This window comes from Rhinolophus sinicus, chromosome 7 (assembly GCF_057876585.1).
Source record: "Rhinolophus sinicus isolate RSI-liver-muscle chromosome 7, RSI-T2T, whole genome shotgun sequence".
NCBI classification, from domain to species: Eukaryota; Metazoa; Chordata; class Mammalia; order Chiroptera; family Rhinolophidae; genus Rhinolophus; species Rhinolophus sinicus.
This window is the reverse complement of record NC_142507.1, coordinates 17,076,888-17,097,430: the sequence shown is the minus strand read 5'-3', so window position 1 is coordinate 17,097,430 and position 20,543 is coordinate 17,076,888. Positions and strand designations below refer to the sequence as shown.

The 20,543-nt window shown below is 41.1% G+C and overlaps 1 protein-coding gene across 4 annotated transcripts in view; it reads right to left on the bottom strand.

The window, feature by feature from the left end:
- The window catches only part of ASPH (aspartate beta-hydroxylase), a 196,583-nt gene that overhangs the window by 6,583 nt on the left and 169,457 nt on the right, over positions 1–20,543 (bottom strand). For all 4 annotated transcript variants that reach the window (XM_074318815.2, XM_019752429.3, XM_088799408.1 and 1 more), the window contains 3 exons: positions 13,098–13,233; positions 7,372–7,463; positions 6,866–6,999 (listed from right to left, as the gene is read on the bottom strand). In XM_074318815.2, coding sequence (XP_074174916.2) covers positions 6,866–6,999; positions 7,372–7,463; positions 13,098–13,233 — 362 coding nt within the window. The remainder of the gene's footprint in view (positions 1–6,865; positions 7,000–7,371; positions 7,464–13,097; positions 13,234–20,543) is intronic.

Sequence of the window (20,543 nt, the reverse complement as noted above, 5' to 3'; positions counted from 1 at the left end):
ATACTAATTTAGCTCTTACTAATTCTGAGTATTGAAATGCTCCAATCTGACTCCTTTCGCAATTCTGGCACACCGTGGAATTGAAGTGCAGAACTGCATTATCACCTCTTCTTCTCTCTCTCTCCTCCTAAAACATACAGACTGAAACACACACACACACACACACACACACACACACACACACACACCCCACTTCCTTTCTCCCTCCCTCCCTCCCTCTCTATCCATCCATCCGCTGACCTACCCACCTCTACCCACTTATCTATCATCTATCTATGTGGACAAAACACTGTTCTGGAAGCTAGGACACATGCGTTTGTTTCCTGAGTGCTGCTAACTAGCCACGTGACGGACAAAACGCTTCACCTAGGGACCTTAGTTTCCCCATTTGTGCAATGATAGAGTTGGAAACGATGGATCTCGGGCTTTTTCCAGCACCCACATTCTCTTAGTTCTCTGAGCCAAGCTATTGGTCAGTATTTCAGTCTTCATATTACACTTCCCAGGATATATTTAACAAGCTTTCAACTGAGAACTGGGTATAGATTTGCTGATTCAATGTCAAAATATTCATTTCAACAAAAGGTGGCTAACTTCTCAAAGAATCTCCTTGAACAAGCTTAGTACACAAGCACCCCCAGTACACCTCACAAGGCTTCCCGGGGCGAGCCGTTCCCCAGGCTGCTGCTGGGCTTCTCTCCTCTCCAAGTAGGTCTGGGGGTCCAGACTCAGCCCTGCTGCCCACCCCGGCTGCCTCTCTCTGTAGTTTCTGGCATCCTCCTTTTGGTCCCAGGTCACCCCGGAGCAGAGGGCTCTGTAACACAGCTAAGAAAGCCAACACGGGAGGACACAGAAAGGGAAGAGGGAGAGGAAAACTCTTGAGGCCGCAGAGATGGGATGCCACTGTCCCCTTCCCCTGTATCTCTATTTCAGGGTGGGGGGAGGGACATGGGGAGGAAAAGGAGAAATGGGGGGTTTGCTATCCGCTGTGTTCCTGCGCACCCCCCTTTCCTGGCATCCCTCCCAGCCCCAGGTCTATCAAATCACAGTCCCCATTTGTATAAGTGCCATTCCTCCACCAGCCCTGGCCCCACCCACGCTGGCTTCCTACCTCCTTCCTCTTTCCTATCTCCCTAAAGCTCCCACCCTCATCCCTGCCAGAGTGTGCACTCCAGGTTACAGGAACTACCTCCAATGTCACAGAAGTGCTTGGTTTTACTGTCTGGAATGGAAGGGACAAAAGTCCCCATGTCTGCAGCAATCAGACAAGAGGACAATAAAAGCTCAAATATACGGAGTACTATACTTTGCAAATACAGTTCTGAGTGCATTCATATGGATTATGTTAATAATTAAAACCACAAAAGGACACGCTCTTATTCTTCCCATTTTACAGATGAAGAAATCGAGGCATAGAGAGGTTATGCATGTTGTCTAAGGATACAGTTAGTAAGAAGGAAAGCCAGAATTTGTACCCAGGTAATGTGACTTCAGTTCCTAATTTACTTAATTTGAAGATGCATAATGTTAAAATCTGAAGAACTCAGGATACATTTTCCCCATAGAAACATTATCAAAAATAGTCACTAGTTCCAGACCCCATTAAGAAAGGTCATGAGTTAAAAGCGTTGGGGGCTGACCCAGGAAACTGCACATCATTTGATATTGCCATGGGAAAATGGATTCCAGCTCTCCAACTTCTCAGCCATCAGTTCAATGAACAAATGTTTGAACACAATTCATTTTCATGTCAGAACTGCTACTGCCTCTGGAGGTGGAGGTGTGTATCTATGCTTATAAATAGCCTAAACACACCACGTTAACTAGAACAGGGGTTAAGAAACTTTACTGATGTTTTTAATTCACCAAGTTGCTCAAGTAAAAGAAAAAAGAGGACAAAATGTTACTATTCGATAACAAATGTTCAGGAAAGCTAGCCAGCTAAAAATGTCTTTCTTCTTTTTTTTTTTTTTTTTGGTCCCACATGGGCAGACTTCAATGGTGACTTGTGGATAGAGTCACATTACAATTTGGATAGAAAACGGATATATTTTGTGAAACACAAGATTCATGATTTCAAGAAAACTAACAACAACAAAAAGATGGAAGAAGAGGCAAAAATATTTGGTTGTAAATGATTTCGTTAATTCAGAGCTTCTATATGTGATTAGAAAATTTTAAGACTTACTTTATCTTCTTGGGCACTTTATGAAAACAAAACAAATGTTATCTATGAACGATTCATGGTGGGTTAAAAAAATTAAGTCTCTCTCTTACTGTTAATATTTTAGCATGCTTTCCACACAATCTTCCTAATTGGAAACTTGAAAGATTAATGAAAAAAATATGTTATAAAATACCTGAGGTATTTGGGAAGAGGCCATTATCTGGAAAGCAATACAGAGAGGAATTCAATGACTTACTGCCGATTCATTTCTTCAGTCTGTCGCTGACACTAATAACAACGCACGCTTTCCTGGCTACATATCGATCTTGTCCCACATTTCAGGCTGGTCCTTTGCAGGCAATAATGCTGAGTCTGCAGGAGAGTGCACGGTCACTCTTCTTTCCCTTAGCATGGTTCTAGAATGTCCTGGAGGCCCTCTTGGAGACTCGGAAGAAAGAATTCCTCCCTGGGATCATCCAAAGCTCACACACCTTGGCCAGTCCATGAGGGTGACAGTTTGACAATTCTCACTTGTTGGTGGCAGTGGCGTGTTTATCCGCTGACTCAAGTTCATTCAGCTCTGGGTCAAGATGGGGCTCATGGTAACAGGGCTCATTCTACAGGCCACAAAGCCTGGCCTGTCAGGCATGACACAAACAAACAGCCCAAGACAGGGTGACTCCCCAGCTGCCTTCTCTACGTGATAGCCTATTGGTCTGCAATGGAAGCCAGCATTTGCTGTGATCACCTTATAAGTATATAAGCATAGCCTGATCCTAATTTTATCAACAGACGCAGCATAACCCAAAGCCCAAAACCTCTGTAGAGCGAGTCTATGGGATGGAGGCGAGGAGCATGGACTTTCCAGCCAGGCTGCCTCGGAACAACCCTGGGTCCCCACGTTAGTGCCCTGAATGGTGGCCTCGGCAACATAAATGTGTCCACCTGGACCCTGTGAGTGTAACCTTATTTGGAAAAGTGGTCTTTGCAGCTGTAATTAAGTTAAAACCCTTGAGATGAGATCATCCTGGACTGGATTGGGCCCTAAAGCCAATGATCAGTGCCCTTATAAGAAAAGAGAAAGGGAGACAACACAGAGAGAAGGTGAGGCAAGGACAGAAGCAGAGACTGGAGCGATGCATCGAGAAGCCAACGCACACGAGGGAACGCCGGCAGCCCCCAGAAACCCCGAGACAGGCAGGGAACGGATGCTCCCTCAGTCTCTAGAAGAAACCAGCCCTGCTGAAACCTAACTGCAGACTTCTGGCCTCCAAAACCATGAGAGAATGCATTTCTGGTGTTTCAAGCCCTCCGGTTTGTAGTAATTTGTTATGGCAGTCCCAAGAAACTGATACAAATGTCAACACTTACTGAGGTAACTGAGCTTGGGGAAGTTACTTAGCATCTCCTCAGTGTTCTTAGCTGTAACATAGAGATTTTAATAATCCCATGAGATTGTTGTGAGGATTAATGAATTAATATATGCAGGGTGCTTACAGCTGTGCTCTCCACATGGTAAGCATGATACATATTATTACCATGTTCACCACCATCATGAACGCGTGTATACACACATGGCTATTCAGAAGCGGCCGGGCATTGTCTCTGAGTATTGAGATCAATATTTGCTTTCATTATCGAGATTCTCTGTGCTTTACAAACTGTGTACCAGGAACATGCAATCAGAAAGCATCTGTTAATTTTAAATGATCATTTTATTTATAGTGATAGAAGGTTGCATACCTGCAAGCTCCTCTTCAGATAAAAAGCACTGTGCTGTGTTTTGTGGTGATGGACTATTTAAACATGCATGCTAGCAGGAGTCGGCAATGCTGGAGAAACAGCCATGTGGTTATTGAAACCTGAAAACTACCAGACACAAATTGCTACAGGTTACCTCCTCTTCTGGAAGCTGAGAAGCTCTGAAACATTGCTTCCTGTCGCCTAGCACAAGGAAGCCTGATTTCTTGATGTACGTGCCTCTGTTCCCATCCTAATGGTCCTTCTACAATAACAGCATGAGACGTCCAGGTTTCATATGACAGTCTTCCTGTCCTCAGAGCTCATAAACTGTGTACTATTCAGATAGCTATTTCCACTAGAAGCATTACACAGTACTCGAATTTAATTGACCCATTTCTCTTCTGAATAACACTATTTTGGTAATGAAGTTCCTAGCCTGACCCAACGACCCACGAGGTAAGGATCATGAAGGATGAGAATATGACACAATGCAAAGCCACGACAACAGGAGGGACATGTGGGAGGAAGCAGACCAGCAATCCTGATGAGGCTGAAAGGCAGCAACGCTGACCAGCTCTTCAGGGATGTGAGAACGTGATGCATTTCATCAGCTACAAAGTCACCTTCCCGGCCCAACCACAGGTAGGTGGGTGGCAAGTACTTTTCAATTGTCACTGTGCCAAACACACCATCTGCAAAGTATTGTTATCAGCAGCAGACTGTCCTGTGAAGTAGGTTGTACTTTAGCACCGTGGAAATTGCGGGGCTGCCAACTTAATGTTCTCATTCAAGATGACCCTCCAAGTGAGTTGTAGGCCTGGGGCTCATAAGCCGTCCCTACTTCTGGTAGCTGAAGACAGTTAACCCCGTCGTGTTTGAAACGTGAGAGAGGGGTTGGCAGTCGTTTCCTCTGTCCAGTCTGGTAACCTGGTGTTTGCTGATAGCCTCGGTGGGGAATCCACTTGCAGAGATGCTGCTGGCAGGTCTCCCAGGGTCACTTCTGCATTTGGAATCCACCTGGCTTCTTGTTTAGGCTCCGACACTGTCCCCCTGCTCTCCTTCTTGACTGTCACACCCCTTCTTTCACCTCAGGCCTCTACTGACCAGGATCGGTGCCATACATCTCCCTCTCCCCACCTGTTCCTAAGTGGATTTCTATTTATTTTTATCTAGTGATTTTGCTTCCAGTTATCTACAGGCAGAATAGATAGGCGATTTAAAAAAATCTCCTACTTTATTCTACAGGTACTATTTAAGTATTTAAACCAGGAGGCCATTAGACTGCTGCAATGTGTTGGAAACCTGCATCCGAAACCTGAGCCAGAGTCAATGCACTCGAATCTGAGAAAGGGAAAGTTAAGAATCGCCAATCGCCAACCACACTTTCCCAAATAAGACAACTGCTGTGCCATAACCAAAGACTTTTTTTGCTTTGCTTCAGTGTTTTCACTATAAAAACCTGCCTCTAGGTCCTGCAGGTGGAATGCTCCTAACCACGTTTGGTTTGGTGCTGCCTGATTCGAATGGATGTATGCTCAAATCAACTCTTGAAAATTTTAGTGTGTATCAGGTTACCTTTTAAACAGAATCTTATACCCTTGGTTGCTGAAATCACTCAGTATTCCTCATATGTGGCCTGTAATTTTTGGCTTCTACGCCTTTGTAGATGCTGTTCTTTCAGCCTGAAATGCCATTCTCTCCTAGCTTTCAATGTCCAAATCCTTCCTATCTTTAAAAATCACCACTGTCAAGATTCTCAAACCTCAGTGGCAAATGAGCTAGCTGCCTGTTGAACCCTCTGCAGTATTTTTATCTGTGCCTCTCTTATGACCCATGACGTGTGAGCTGTATCACCTCCCTGATTAGACACGTGTGGCAAGGGAAGGTCCGCCATCTAAATCATCTGTGAATCTCACATCGCACTCTGCTGCTGTGCCACGCCGGGCAGGCAGGAATCTGCCAACAACCAAATGAGTGACTCTGTACACTCCTGAACACCCGCCTCCGCCATCCTCTGTTAAGGACCATGAGAAATGTGTAAGGAGACAACAGCTTGGTTTCTGCTGCCCAGGAGCTTACAGCCTAGTCACAGCAATTCGGCTAATACATACTAATTCATAAACAGCAAGGGAAGATAAAGAACAGGATTGTGGAGACTACACTATACACACTCTAAGAAGTCAGAAGAGTGGTTCCTTTCTATGAAACTAAATTGGGTCTTAGTATTAGGTTTATTCTGGATGGGTGGAAAGAGGGGCATTCTAGGCGAAGGGAGTAATAAGACTAGGACAGGAAAAGGCATGGGGAGAAGTGGCCCTAACAGTCACATCTCTACTCATGCGAGGCCTGGGCTAAGTGCCTTGTCTGCACTACGTCATTTGCTCCGTACAACTGTCCTGCACAGCAGACAGTATCATTGCCATTTCATAAGTAAGGAGGCTGAGGCTTGAGGGGATTAGGTAACTGGCTAAGGGTACCCAGGGTTCAGAGCTGGGATTTGAAAAAGGCAGCCAGCTTCCGTGGCACCCTGCTGATTCCTCTGGAGCAAAACATAAAAATCACCAGGTGTTTTCTTTAGAAATGGGGTCTCTTTGCATTGCTAAATAAGTGAAGTAGCAAAGCAACACACGCACTGTGTAGAGGTGTGGGGCTCAGTACGCGTCAGCTGACTCTGAATGCAAGTCTGTCCATCTAGAAAGAAGCAAGAAGGCTGATCAACCAGCTGCAAGTGCTCTGGGCATAAATCCCTACAGAAGGCAGCTTTGGGATTGGGGAGTAACTCCAGGAAGGACAAAGAAGGGACAGAGACTACAGACTTTGGATTAATATCACCCACCCCAGTCTATGGCAGTTAACAAAGGAAGAGAAAGAATCCAGTGGAACCTAGCTCAGTTGTAACGAGCATCCCTCCTCAGAGGTGATGGACAGGAAAGCAAATGATGGGAGGAAACATACTTGGTCTCGTTGGCGCATCGGATCTTGCAGCCTTCCTTGGGAATCACCAAGCCCAGGTGCATTCGGAGCCTGCAGTTCGTGGGTCCCGTATGTGGCCACACGTGAGTTCCTGGGTGCATGACGGAATATTTGATCTGTGCAGAAAATAGAACACACGGTTCTTTCACTTATCAAGGTGTGGGAGAATGGCTTAATTAAAGTGACAGTGCAAAATTATTGTCAATTTTGATTAGAGCCTCTGTAAGACTCCGAATTAATATTCTCATTTTATCTTTGTGAAGGAACTAAAAATAAGTACTCCCGTTTTCCACAAAGCTATACACACTGAACACTTTCTACCCTCAATTCTGATGTCAACCACATGAAATTATGTTTCATTAGAAGAGAGTGAGAAAAAGAGGCATTTGCTGGGGCAAAGGAAATAACCATTTCTCGGTAAACGACAGCATTCCTTTATTGCTAATACGTAATTGTTTTCCTCCCAGCACTGAAAACATTCTTGGTACCTGTCCTCTTCTGCATCCCGTTGTCTCGGGGAATTTTTCTAGTAAAGAACAGGTTTTAGGAGCTCCTTTACAGGCGTTTTCATTTTTTCTTCCTAGAACAATGAATGAAAAAACCACTGTCAGAAACAAATCACAGTAAAGCTTTAACTCAACCTGTTTTGCCCATGTGTGATCTATATTGTCATCTCATTGTAGGGATGAGAAGGCTGAATACATACAAGAAGACAATGGGTTTTGCTCCAATAAGAAGTGACTGCCGAGCAAGCACTAGAACTCTCCATCCTGGTGGACTATCTGACGAAGGATGTCTAATGGATAGGGCACAGATTGAACACTTACTTTTCTTCCTGCGGCAGACGGCATAACTGCCCCTCCCAAAGATGTCCACATCGTAAGCCCAGGAACTGATGACTATGTTACGTTACATCGCAAGGGGAAAAAAAGGTTGCAGATGATACTGAGATTTCTAATCGGGGGACCTTATCCAGGACTAACTGGATGGGCTCAGTGTAAGCACAGGTTCCTTGAATGTGGAAGAGGGAGACAGAAGAGTCCGTCAGTGTGATGGGAATGAGAAAGACGTGCCCAGCCAGCGCTGGCTTTGAAGACGGACAGGGACTCCAAGCCAAGGAATGGGGGCAGACTCTAGAAGGCGGCACCTCCACAAAGAATGCAGCCCTGATAACACTTTGATTCCCAGTGAGACACTCTGTAGACTTCTGACCATCAGAATTGTAAAGATCATACATTTGTGTCATATTAAGCCACTACGTTTGTGGTGACTTGTACAGCAGCCACAGTAAACTAACACACTTGCTGTGGGAGGAAAATAGCTTATATTTCTAACCTAAAAATGCATTTCTAGGACTCTGTTAAAGAGTTACCTAAAAATCATTTTAAATTGGAATTTAATGTATTTTTCAATGTAAGATCATCCTTTATATGTTGATAAAGAGTAGAATTTAAATGAAGAGGGGAGAAGGTCTTTGGAGCTGATGTTTTCTGAGTGACTGTGTCAGGAACACAGATTTGGGGACATCGTCTTAAGCATCCTAGACTATGCAAATTTCTTCATCATCTACAAAATCGCGTTTCTTAGGGAAGATGAGCTCAGGAATGTACACAGCATCATTTGCTCTCAAGGAGAAGTAACACACTGCATTTGTTAAAAGATAGAAACAGTTTAATTCCCTAGTTAAGATTCCTACAAGGGACTGCTACATCTAAGGCAGAGTTTAGTTTTATTTAATAGAAGTTAGTTGTGTCCTTAGACAATCATGTACTGAGAATGAGACTTACAAGAAATGCAACTTGAAGGTATTTTCCTCAATCGATACTTTAGAAAACAGCTTCTATATCCACATTCACTTTTTCTAAGCAATCTTTTTGCCTCTTAATTAAGTAAAATGTTAGTTGCTACTTTTAGTTATTAATGGAGTACCCAATATGCGTTGAATGATAAATGTCAGTTTGAATAAATATTCCTATATAAGTTATAAAGCATTTGTAAGCCCTAGCTTTCCATGCCTTCCCACATGCAGGATCTGGGGACAACCTGGCAAGACTCCCGGGTTTTGGGTTCTGTGCTGCTGAGGCAGTGGTTAAGTGAAGGCTGGTGGCTTAAGGAGCAACCAGAAGAGGCTGGACTTCCCACGGGCCCCTTGGAGAACAGCCGTGTCTTCTCAACTGAGTGACGGGTAACGAATGGGTGACTTAAGAGATGGGTCATTAGGATTGCCACTCGGTCAGGACTGGATTAGAGAGCAGCTCTAGCCATTTAGATACATAAATGTTTTCTAGTCTGTAAACGCGGATGCTCCGTAGGGGGAGAAGCTGTGTAGTAGACGCTGCACATTCGTGGATTGCCATTGGGAGTTTTCACTATTCACATGCTACCCTGCGGGCAGGAATGCAGCATTTATGGGCCAGGAACCACATGTGTCCCATGATTTATTGGAAGCCCACAACACTTGGTAGGGAGACGCTACTGGTGTTGTATTTTATAGAAGAGGAACTGAGGCACAGGGTTCACACAGGAAGTGGCACAGCAGGAATTCCAGCCGAGCTTGACCCAGAGTCCATGGTCCTCACCATGACCTAAGACTGTCTCTCCATTACCGTTATTGTTACATAAGGTATGATTATGTAATAAAAACAGTATTTATTGAATAACTATATGTCAGATCTTTCATGAGAGCTCATTGATCCTTGTGACAAGCCCACACTTGAGACAATAACTTCACTGCCATTTTTCAGATGAGGAATCTCAGGATCAGATATCCCGGAACACGTCCACATAGGAGTTAACAAGTGGTGCAGCCAGCCCTCCAACCCAGGAATGGTTGGTCTCCAAAGCCTGTGCTTCAAAGCAGAATTTATCATTCTGTTGCGTGATGGGATAGAAGGCAGCTCTGGAGCAAACCACTCAGGTGAGGAGGAAACTGTTCAGAGCTGAACTCAGTGTGGCTTTGTTGTTGTTTTATTATTTCTCACCAATTGAAAGTAACTCTCAAGTGATAAGTTTCGTATCTTTGGGAAAATGGCCCTAGGAAGAGATCTAACTGCCAATGCAGATGTGAAAGAATCAAATGAATATTTCATTTACATGTGAATACATTTATGAGAGAAATTCAGGGAGTTGGGATTTTTAAAGGTCTTGGGTTGTATCTTTTTTAGGTTCAAGGCTCTATCTACTACTGGGAAGATAACAGGTTCACCTTGCATGACAACTCTGACTACTTAAGACTGGTTACCCAGAACACTGTGTGGAGAAGGATTCAGAAGTTCAGTCTGTACTAGCTCATCCAGGAAGGTTCCTGGGATCAGTTAGCACCATCTCCTACAGATTCTGGAAGAAGGAATGACTACACATGGGTAGCATACTTGCTAACTGTGTATTGTAGTGTTCATTGTTGGTGATAACACATGTGAGCAAAATAGATATTCTGTAACGTTCATATAGCAGTTTGAAAACTTATCTGTGGGGTAAAATCCTTATTTATGTTTCTTGATTTTGTCTTTTTCTCCAACTCAAAGAAGTTGATCATTTAAAAAGGAATAAATATACTTCAGTAATGATTATAGTACTAATTATACCATAATTCCCAGTTACCATTTGGATAGAAAAGAAAATTCCAGATGCATCAAGGCCTTCAACTACTTAGCAGCATCTTTTCCTAACTAGACTAGACAATTCTACGTCTTTACTAGGTCCAATATTCATCAGTCTCTTGGTCTGAACCTGAGCTCTCAGTGTAGCTAAATAACTTCCCTGCCTCCCTCACATTTTTCCCCGACCCCAACTGCCACAAGATTCTCTCTTCTGTCTCTGAGCTACAGCAGCTGGGAGTGCATCTGCCCTTAGACATTCCAGCTGCTTCTGTGCATGCTGTGAGACTCATTGCCTTCAAAATTCTTTAAACTATGCATTTGTTTCTAGAAAGTAGTTACTGGATTCTTCCCAGAAGCCTGGAACCACAAACAAAAGACCACAAAGAACCTTAATAAAAACTTCCTGAAAGAGAAACTATGTGATTTATATTCTTTTCTGACAAAAAATATGTAACTAGAAATTAATTTCTACTTAATTAACTGCAACTGGTTGGAAAATACATGCTTATGACGCTGACACACACACACACACACACACACACACACACACACACACACACTTTCAAATTATTTTGAGTCAAAATGGAAATCAAGATAGAAAATCAGTTTTTTCTTGGAAACAACACAAGTGAAAATGTCATACATTACAGCTTATCGAATATATCCAAAGCTGTATCCAGAGATCAGCCCACAGTTTAAATGAAGTCTTTATTAATGAAGAAAGAATGAAAATAAATTTACTAAGGAGTTTCAATTGAAAAGTTTAAAAAAAAATGAAATAAACTATCCAAAAGAATAAGAGGAGGAAGAAAAATATAAAAGCAGGCATTAGAAAATAGAATCACGATAAGGTAAGAAGTAAGTTTTAAGAAGTAACTTTTATTAGTTTTTTTTTAACAACATAATAGATTACTCTGTCAAGCTTAAGAGAAAAATGCAAATTTGTTTTCAATAGGAGAAAGAATTGAACAAAGATACCAAGAAAGTGAAAAATATTATAAGCAATTACTCTTAGTAATTCATGGAAAATCAAGTATAATCAAAATATGTGAAAATTTAGAAGTCAACCAATGCTGTATGATTCCACTTATATGAGGTATCTAAAATAGTCAAATTCATAGAAACAAAAACAAGAGGTGGTTGCCAAACGCTGGGAGGGGGGTATGGGGAGTTGTTGATGGGTGCAAAGTTTCAGTTTTGCAGGATGAAAAAATTCTAGAGATTCATTGCACAACAATATGAATGTACTTCACACTACTGAATGTATACTTAAAAACGGTTAGATGGTAAATTAAAGTTATGTGTATTTACCACAGAGTTTTTTTCAAAAATACACAAAAAACTTAAAGTCAAAATGTTGCCTCCAACCAAACTGTCTTCATTATCTATTTTCTTGCCTTAATACTTTTTTATGCCTTATAATGCTTTGCATGTTTCAACTTTATTTTTAGTTGAGGCTCTGGTTTCTGGAAATTACTGCCAGGATGCACGCTATTCTGAAGCGTTGTTCTAGGAAGCCCAATAACTTCTACGAGGCATAAGGAGGTTAACAGAACTGAGGCATCGGGTGAACTGGTCAACGCATAAGACCAACATAATCGACTCGTTTTAGTGAAATGTCAATAGATAAAACTAGCCTGTTGTTCACATATTGAATTTACTGCTCTATTTTCAAAAATCTTGCTGGCAAAAAGCTGACAAGAGTCTCTTGAAATCACATGCTCTCTCTTCTGATGGATGCTTCCTTGAAAATACCACTGAAGTAGTTCTTTCTCTTACCTGTAAACTATTCTGAAACCACAGTTGAGATAAACAACTGTGTTTATTTATCTTTTAACATAAACCTACTGGTTATCACCCTCTCCACGTATTTTGTGTAGTTAAAGTTCTGCAACACATGCTATTTAGTCTTCAAAATGGATTTCCTTTTGTACAGCTATTGTTAACCCAGATTAACTTGAATTTTCAAGAAGAGAAGTGGAAGAGCTTTAAGGATAAAATTCAGGGCTCCTGGTTTTAAAGGTAGATTGATATATTAATTAATCGAACACACACACGTTTTGGAGTCCCATCGATGTGCCTGGGCCTGAGTTCGGCTCAAGGTATATGAGGTTGAATAGTCTTGAAGAGCTCGGCACCAGTTATCATCGTCTTGCCACTCCGGTGTGTTATCATCTCTAACATCTCTGACCCGTGGTGACAGCATTTTGGCATGCAACATTATCTCCGTTTACAGGAGCAATGAGCCTCAGGGAAACTCCTTCCTCAGGCACGGATGAGAGCCTGGCAGACTGCAGGTACACCTGCACCGTAGTTACTCTTTGTAACATATCGTTTAATGGAAACACCAGGAAAATCAAAATACGGTTATATATTTATGCAAATACACATGTGAGTGTAGGCACACATACACACATATATTTACACACAGACATACACACATACGCGCGTTCACATGTAGTTTTAAAAACCAATGAACGAATTTTGATAATCTAGGTTTTCTAGGCAGTTTCCTGTAAATTGGGGAATCCTAGCTCTGGGAGATGTCACCAGCCTCGTGTCCCGCTTCCCATAAATCACTGGCTGCAGAGAACAATCTAGAAGTAGGAGCTCACCTTGCTGCCACAGTGTAAACTGGCTCCAGTCGCCCTTCTCCCTCAGGTTTTCATCTTCAGGCAGGAAGAGGCCTTTGGCTTCATCCATCACTGAGAGGCCTTCATCGCGGATCAACTTCCAGTTTCTTTCTAAGGACTAGACGGAAGATTCTGGTTTTATGGACAGAGACTATGCCTGGCAGAACATCTTATAATGATGCCTCGCTTTTTGTTTGTCTGATTAATAAAGTAATGAAATGTTTGCTCTCATTGACTGCTTATTTCAATTTCCTCTGAGACTTCTTGTCAAGGGTGTAAAAAAAAAAAACACCCAAAAGAAACACAGAAACTAATATTATATTTCAGAACCGAATGCCTTTATAGCATACAAATTTCAGTAATTCCTAGGAATCTCTGAGAATAATTCCCTCCATAGTTTGTTTTTAGGTTTTTGTTTTTTTTAAAAGACGAAGAGTATTGATCCTGTTGAGTGTATTACATCAGTGCATGATAATAGGCGCCATGGGAAACTTTGGCATCCAAACTGAAACACAAACCAGATTTAATTCACTTTTTTTTTAAATTTATTTTTTAAATTTATTGGGGTGACAATTGTTAGTAAAATTACATAGATTTCAGGTGTACAATTCTGTATTACATCATCTATAAATCCCATTGTGTGTTCACCACCCAAAGTCAGTTCTCCTTCCATCACCATATATTTGATCCCCCTTACCCTCATCTCCCACCCCCCACCCCCCTTACCCTCTGGTAACCACTAAACTATTGTCTGTGTCTATGAGTTTCTGTTTCTAATTCACCTTTTAATAGAGGTCCTCACGAAGATGTCATTCAACATGGTGAATATTAATTAATTTCAAAGACACCAGAAAAGTACCCATTGGAGCATTTGATGGATTATAAAATTAACAGCAAAACAAAGCAAATAAATGCCCTAGTGTTTAGAATTTAGCCAAATAAAAATATTTCCTTAACTTCTCAATGATGAGGGTGCTTTAGGCCCTGGCAGAGCCTTGGAGTGGCCGGGCTGGTTCTGATAGGCCCTGCGGGAAGGAGGGGAGATGAACTCTCTCTTCCCAGATTCCTCACTCTCCTGCTGTGACAGGCCCAGGGGTGGGCGATGGCAGTGGTGGCAGCGGGGTGGGCAGCAGGGGGAATGCAGGCCCCAGGGGGATTCCCAAGAAGCAAACTGAGAGGAATTACTGTCAGGAGAAAAGCATAAAACTGCTTTCCTACTGTTTGAAAGAAACTAAGTTGTACAGATAAACCAAGATTTTGAAATGTTCCAAAATAATTCCAAACATTTCTGTTAAATGAGAAGTGGATGGAATAGTTGTGTATATCGGTAAATGGATAGGGGAGGAACACAGTAGATGATTTCATCAAGAATCAAGAGTAGGGAACTAATAACTTAAAGAGAGATTTTGACACACAAGAATAAAAACAATAATTAGTGCTCTCTGAAAAGGGATTGAGTTGCCTTGTAAAATATGGTTCTCTGTCTTTGAATTAGTCAAGCGAAGGCTGGATGACCAATTATTGGTTAGAGCAAAGCTTGAGATAATGTGTAAAGTGTTTTTAGCAACCTATGCTTTGTGAGTTTGTGGTTCAGTATACTGTGTTTCCCTTAAATAATTCCTAGCCGGACCATCAGCTCTAATGCGTATTTTGGAGCAAAAATTGATATAAGTCCCAGTCTTATTTTACCATAATATAAGATCGGGTCTTATATAACATAATATAATATACTATAACATAATATAATACCCGGTCTTATATTAATTTTTGCTCCAAAAGATGCTTTAGAGATGATGGTCCGGCTAGGTCTTATTTTCGGGGAAACAAGGGAGGAAAATCAATGGGGAGCCAGGAAGCCTGCATATGTAGAGGGCTCCACAAAAGACAGAACACCTCAGATTTGTATGAAAACGTGGTGCCAACTTCAGCCAAACCCAAGGAATACATTTCATATTGCATGAAAACATTAGGTTTTTAAAAATATTCTAGGGCAAGAGATAGATTTTAAGATTAGATATTGATTTTATACTTCTTTCCCCCCATTTCTCTGAGTCTATTGGTTTATTACTTCTTTAATTTCAGGGTTATTGAGGTATAATTGACATAAAGTTGTAAAAGGACTCCCCCCATCTGGTTAACACAACCATCACCTCACATATTTACCTTTTTGTATGTGTGAGAACATTTAAGTTCTACTTTCTTAGCAAATTTCACTTATACACACAATACCGTGGTTTCAACTATAGTCAGCACGTTTTACATTAGATTCTCAGAATTAATTCATCTTATAGCTGAAAGTTTGCACCCTTTGGACAACCTCTCCCTGTTTTGCCCACCACCCAGTCCCTGGCAACTTCTTTTCTACTCTGTTTATATGAGTTTGACTGTTTTTTTTTTGTTTTGTTTTTTTTTTAAGATTCCACATATAAATGATACCATGCAGTATTTGTCTTTGCCTGGCTTATTTCACTTAGTATGATGCCCGCAAGGTCCATCCATATTATAAATGGCAAGGTTTTTTCCATGAATGTATAATATATCTCACATCTTCTTTATCCATTCATCTGTTGATAGAAACCCCTCAGGTTGTTCCTACATCTTGGTTATTGTGAATAATGATGTAATGAACATAGGGGTACAGATATGATATCCTATTTTCATTTCCTTTGGATAAAAACCTAGAAGTGGGATTGCAGGATTATACAGTAGTTCTATTTTTAATTTTTTGAGGAAACCCCATACTGTTTTCCATGGAGGCTGCACCAATTACTGATTTTTATACTTCTACTTCTGTGAAACCTACCCATTGATTTGTGCCAAAATCTACAGCTGCTCCCATTGTCACCGTACTTTACGCTGGTCCTGGTCATCTATCCATAAATAATTTAAATATTACTTCATTCCAAGTACGTAATCCATAAATAGCAAGTCCAAGATTTAATTTCAATAAAGAAACACTCAGAAGCCCTCACTTTGGTAGGTCCCCAGGGTGAGAGAATATGATGGTTTTCTCAAGAATCTCAAGATTACGGGAAAAAAATGCACCGCAGATATTCACATCTTCTCTAAAATACCTAACTCGCCAACACTCCCTGCGGCTATTGTAACTTGTTCCAGTTGCTAGATAAATCTGTTAGGTTCTTGTTAAACTGTCACACAGATGAGAGGAGAATTACCTCTCTAACACATGAAATTACTTTCCAAATGAGGTTACTGGCGCCTTACAAGCAGGCTCTTCCCCTCTTGCCTCCTGGTATTTTAGAAGTTTTGTTCGCTTCTTTTGAAAGCAGCTTTTAGGAGCATCTTTGCCAGGAGCTGATCTTTTGTTACTAAAATAGGCCACAAAGCCCTAGGGAAAATGTTAAAGTAATTGTAGCACTAAATAAAATTTTTTAAATTTTACTTAAGAGCAGGCTGCTTTTATGTGTGAAATGTCATTCCTGCCCCTCTCACCTCCTCTCAGTGTCCCCCAGGGAAGTGTTGCTCAGGTACTTTTCCATGAGCAGTAATGACATTTTAAAAAATGTTTTTGTACCCCCTTGTTATACAGAGCACACGGGTTGGATGACAGACTCATGCTCAAAGGAGCCGACTGGACCAGCGGGGTCTCCCCAGTGCCCAATGTGAAACTCCTGTGCTACAAGGCCACACACCTGCTCAATACTTCTAACCAAGCACTGCACACATTTCTCGATGATTTTCATTATAAAATAGCCACTCCTCATCCTCTCTTTTAGGTTCAATATTTTGTCATAGATTTTTACAACTGAAAGGATCTCTACTGTTACTCTTGTGGCAACTTTTTCACGTCAGGGATGACAGAATGCCTCTTGGAGAGGCTAATGAGCCTAACATCTCATAGTGTAATGGCCAGAAACCGCTCCGCTCTCCCCCTTGGTTATTCCTATGGCTCCTGTGGGAGGAGAGAGGGTCGTCCTGCTGCCCTTGGTGCATGAGAGGGGTTGATGGCTCCCACAGTCTCTTGTGCAGTGATTTCCGGGGTCCTTGGAGAACAAAGGGCTCCCCACTCGGCACTGTCACACCTCAAAAGGACTTCACATTCATGACAACTGGGCAGAACTGGACTAACCAAAAGTTTGCCCAGATTAAACCTGGTGGCAAACAGGACGGCACAAAAATAACAACAATTGTGAGCTACGTATTCAGTGTATACATTTTTTTCTGCCAAAGTAATGACTGCACTGGGGGATGTTTTCCAACTTTGGAAAGACATGTCAGGGTCTCTTTGATGTGCCTTAGGAAGAAGCCTGGGATGGGGCCTACAAATGTTATTGTTAAGCACAAACCGAGGAACCGCACTGAATAAAATTCACATGGTTATGGGGGATTAAAGACCAAAACGATTACATGTGGTGTGTGTGTGTGTGTGTGTGTGTGTGTGTGTGTGTGTGTGTGAGAGAGAGAGAGAGAGAGAGAGAGAGAGAGAGAGAGAGAGGATGAATTTTCTCTACAGTAATATTACTCAGTTTTCTGAGATGGCAAAGAATTCCATCCTTTAGGAAATTTCAAAACGAACATAGAGTAGGCAATGCCTACATTTTTAAAGATCTCATATGAAATATTACTTGCTTGACCCTAAATTCATCCATTTCATGCAACTGAAAAGAGAAATTGATGGGATTGGTATTTGAGTTGCTGGCCCAGAAAACAATAGCTTTTAATTCACATTTCTTCTCGTAGCTACCCAGACTTCAGAAAACAGAGACTGGATTGCTTTGACAGTGCCACATGGTTTCATAAACTCATCGTCAGCATCTGCCTTTTGAATTACATGCCAGCTACGTCCGGCACTCCAGTCGTCTACGATGGACTTCCTAGTTTCCAGCTGCATTGACCCCACCATGCGCTCCGGGCTCCAGCTCTCTGTAATCCAAACTCTCCATCCAGTTCAGGGTCCTCTTCTCACTCCCTCAATATCCTGCTCATCCCACCTGGACGGTACATGTTGCTCTTCAACATCAAATTACATTAAGTCCTATTTTTTATTTTGTTATTTTTTTAAGTCCTATTTTTAAAGTCTTCTCCTAAAATGGATTTCTTTCAGAAAGTTTTTAGAGAAGCAAACCAATTCTCATTTAACTATTTCCCTTACTATTTTCATTTGATTAAAAAATACACATTTTTAAAAAGTCAAATATTACTATAATTTGTATAATGAAAGCAGTAGTCTCTTCCTCAACTCTTCCCCTATCCTGAGTTCAACCCCAGCTACTTCCTTTAAATATTTCTTATGATATTTACTTGCTTACATCGAATAATAGGTTTATATTGCCATTTCTTGATACATTCATTCTAGAAATTAGCACTCACTTTCTATTAGGGAAGTTAGCAAGATAACAATTTGATGTCTTCTTTTCTCTCATCTCCATCTGGCAATTCACACATCTTTCACAGATCAGGGTAAAGTCACATTCTAGTTTTATAATATTATGACAATGAGGTATCATTCACACTTGAGATGTACTGTAATGATTACACTTCATTTCACGTGCAGCATTTTTTTTTTAAATTCTGCCCCCTTTTCCTGGCTTATTTTTCTTTTTGTTTTCTCCTTAGTACGTTTTTAAAATTTTATTAAATTTATTGGGGTGACATGAGTTAATGAAATTATACAGGTTTCAAGTGTATAATTCTATAATACATCATCTGTATATTATAGTGTGTGTTCACCATCCAAAGTTAAACCTCCTTCCACCACCATTTCTTTGACCCCTTTTACCCTCTTCTACCTCGCTGACACATCTTTTCCCCTCTTGTATGGAAAACAGTATGGAGGTTCCTCAAAAATTAAGAATAGAGTTACCATATTACCCAGCCATCCCTCTTCTGGGTATCTACCAGAAAAATTTGAAAACACTTATTCGTAAAGATATATGTAACCCTATGTTCATTGCAGCATTATTCATGGTAGCCAAGACATAGAAACAACCGGAGTGTCCTTTGATAGATGATCAGATAAAGAAGATGTGGTATATATACACAATGTGGTATATCTTATTACTTAGCATAAGAAAAGACAAAATACTGCTATTTGTGACAACATGGAAGGGTTTTGAGAACATCATGCTAAGTGAAATAAGTCACAGGGAAAAAGTCAAGCACCATACGATTTCACTCATATGTGGGATATAAAACTGAAAGCAGCAAACAAATAAACAAGACAAACAAAAACTGTTTGGCTTAATTTTCTAATGCACTTACCACTGTTTCTTCTTTATAGCACTGAAAGAGTGCTGGAAAATCTCTGATACTATTCCATCCTTTGCCACAAACATCACATAAGCTATTACTTTTCTTGGAAGAGAACCCTCTAGTAGCCATCTGCCTTGCTTTGGTCTGGACAGGTTTCTGTTTCTTGGCAACTGTCATCAGGGAACTTTCCTTGGCTTTTGCTTGGCATGAGATTCCCTAATTTTTGGATTCTAGTTGTCCCTGAGAAAGGACACACCGCAGGTAAAATTGAATTTCTGAAAGTATCTGAAGCTATTCGTACACTTGATTGAACGCTTGGCTATGTACGGAATTCTAGGCAGTAAATACTTTTTAGAATGCTGAAAGTGTTGCTGCATTCCATTATAACTTTTAGTGTCACTGTTGGGAAATCTGATACCTTTTGGATTCCTCTAGAAGTTTGATAAAAGACAGTATGGTATAGTGGTTAGGAGTATAAATTCTGGAGCCAGACTGCTTAGATTTGAAATCTGACTCTGCCACTTATTAGCTGTGTGACATTGGGCAAGTTACTTAACCATTCTCTGCCTTAAGTTCTTTATGTATAAAGACAGTAAAATGTTACTACTTTTCTCATGGCACCAGGTGGGACCCACCCTGGACAGGACGCCCTTCCATTGCAGGGCCATTCAAACCCACACTCACTCAGACAGGGACGATGAAGACACACCAGTCACCTCACACGCACATCTTTGGGATGTGATAGGAAACCGGGGGACCTGGAGAAACCCATGCAGATGTGGGGAGAACATGCAGACTCCACACAGACAGTGGCCCTGCCAGGAAGATATTTTTTCCCTCATGAACGTTATAATGAAATGATGCTAAACAAAAGATGTTATTTGCGGACTTGCTGTCTAGATAGCACTATTGTTTGAGACCATGCAGATTCTTTAAGGCATAGTACCCACTGCCTTAAATTCCTCCTATTTAGAAGCCATTCTGCAAGAACTTACTTGGGTTTCAGCTTTCTTGGATCTGCAAAGTCAGGTACTTCTCTTTTCCATTTCCAAAAAAACATGCTGACATTGTTCCTCTGTTATCATGTGCCTCTTGTTTTTTTTTTTTTTTTTTTTCACTTGTAGGTTTATATCATTTTCCTTCTTTTATTGTCATTTAAGTGAGATGTCACTTGGGAGATGGTAAATGTATGTGATCAGTTTTCCTTATTCTTTC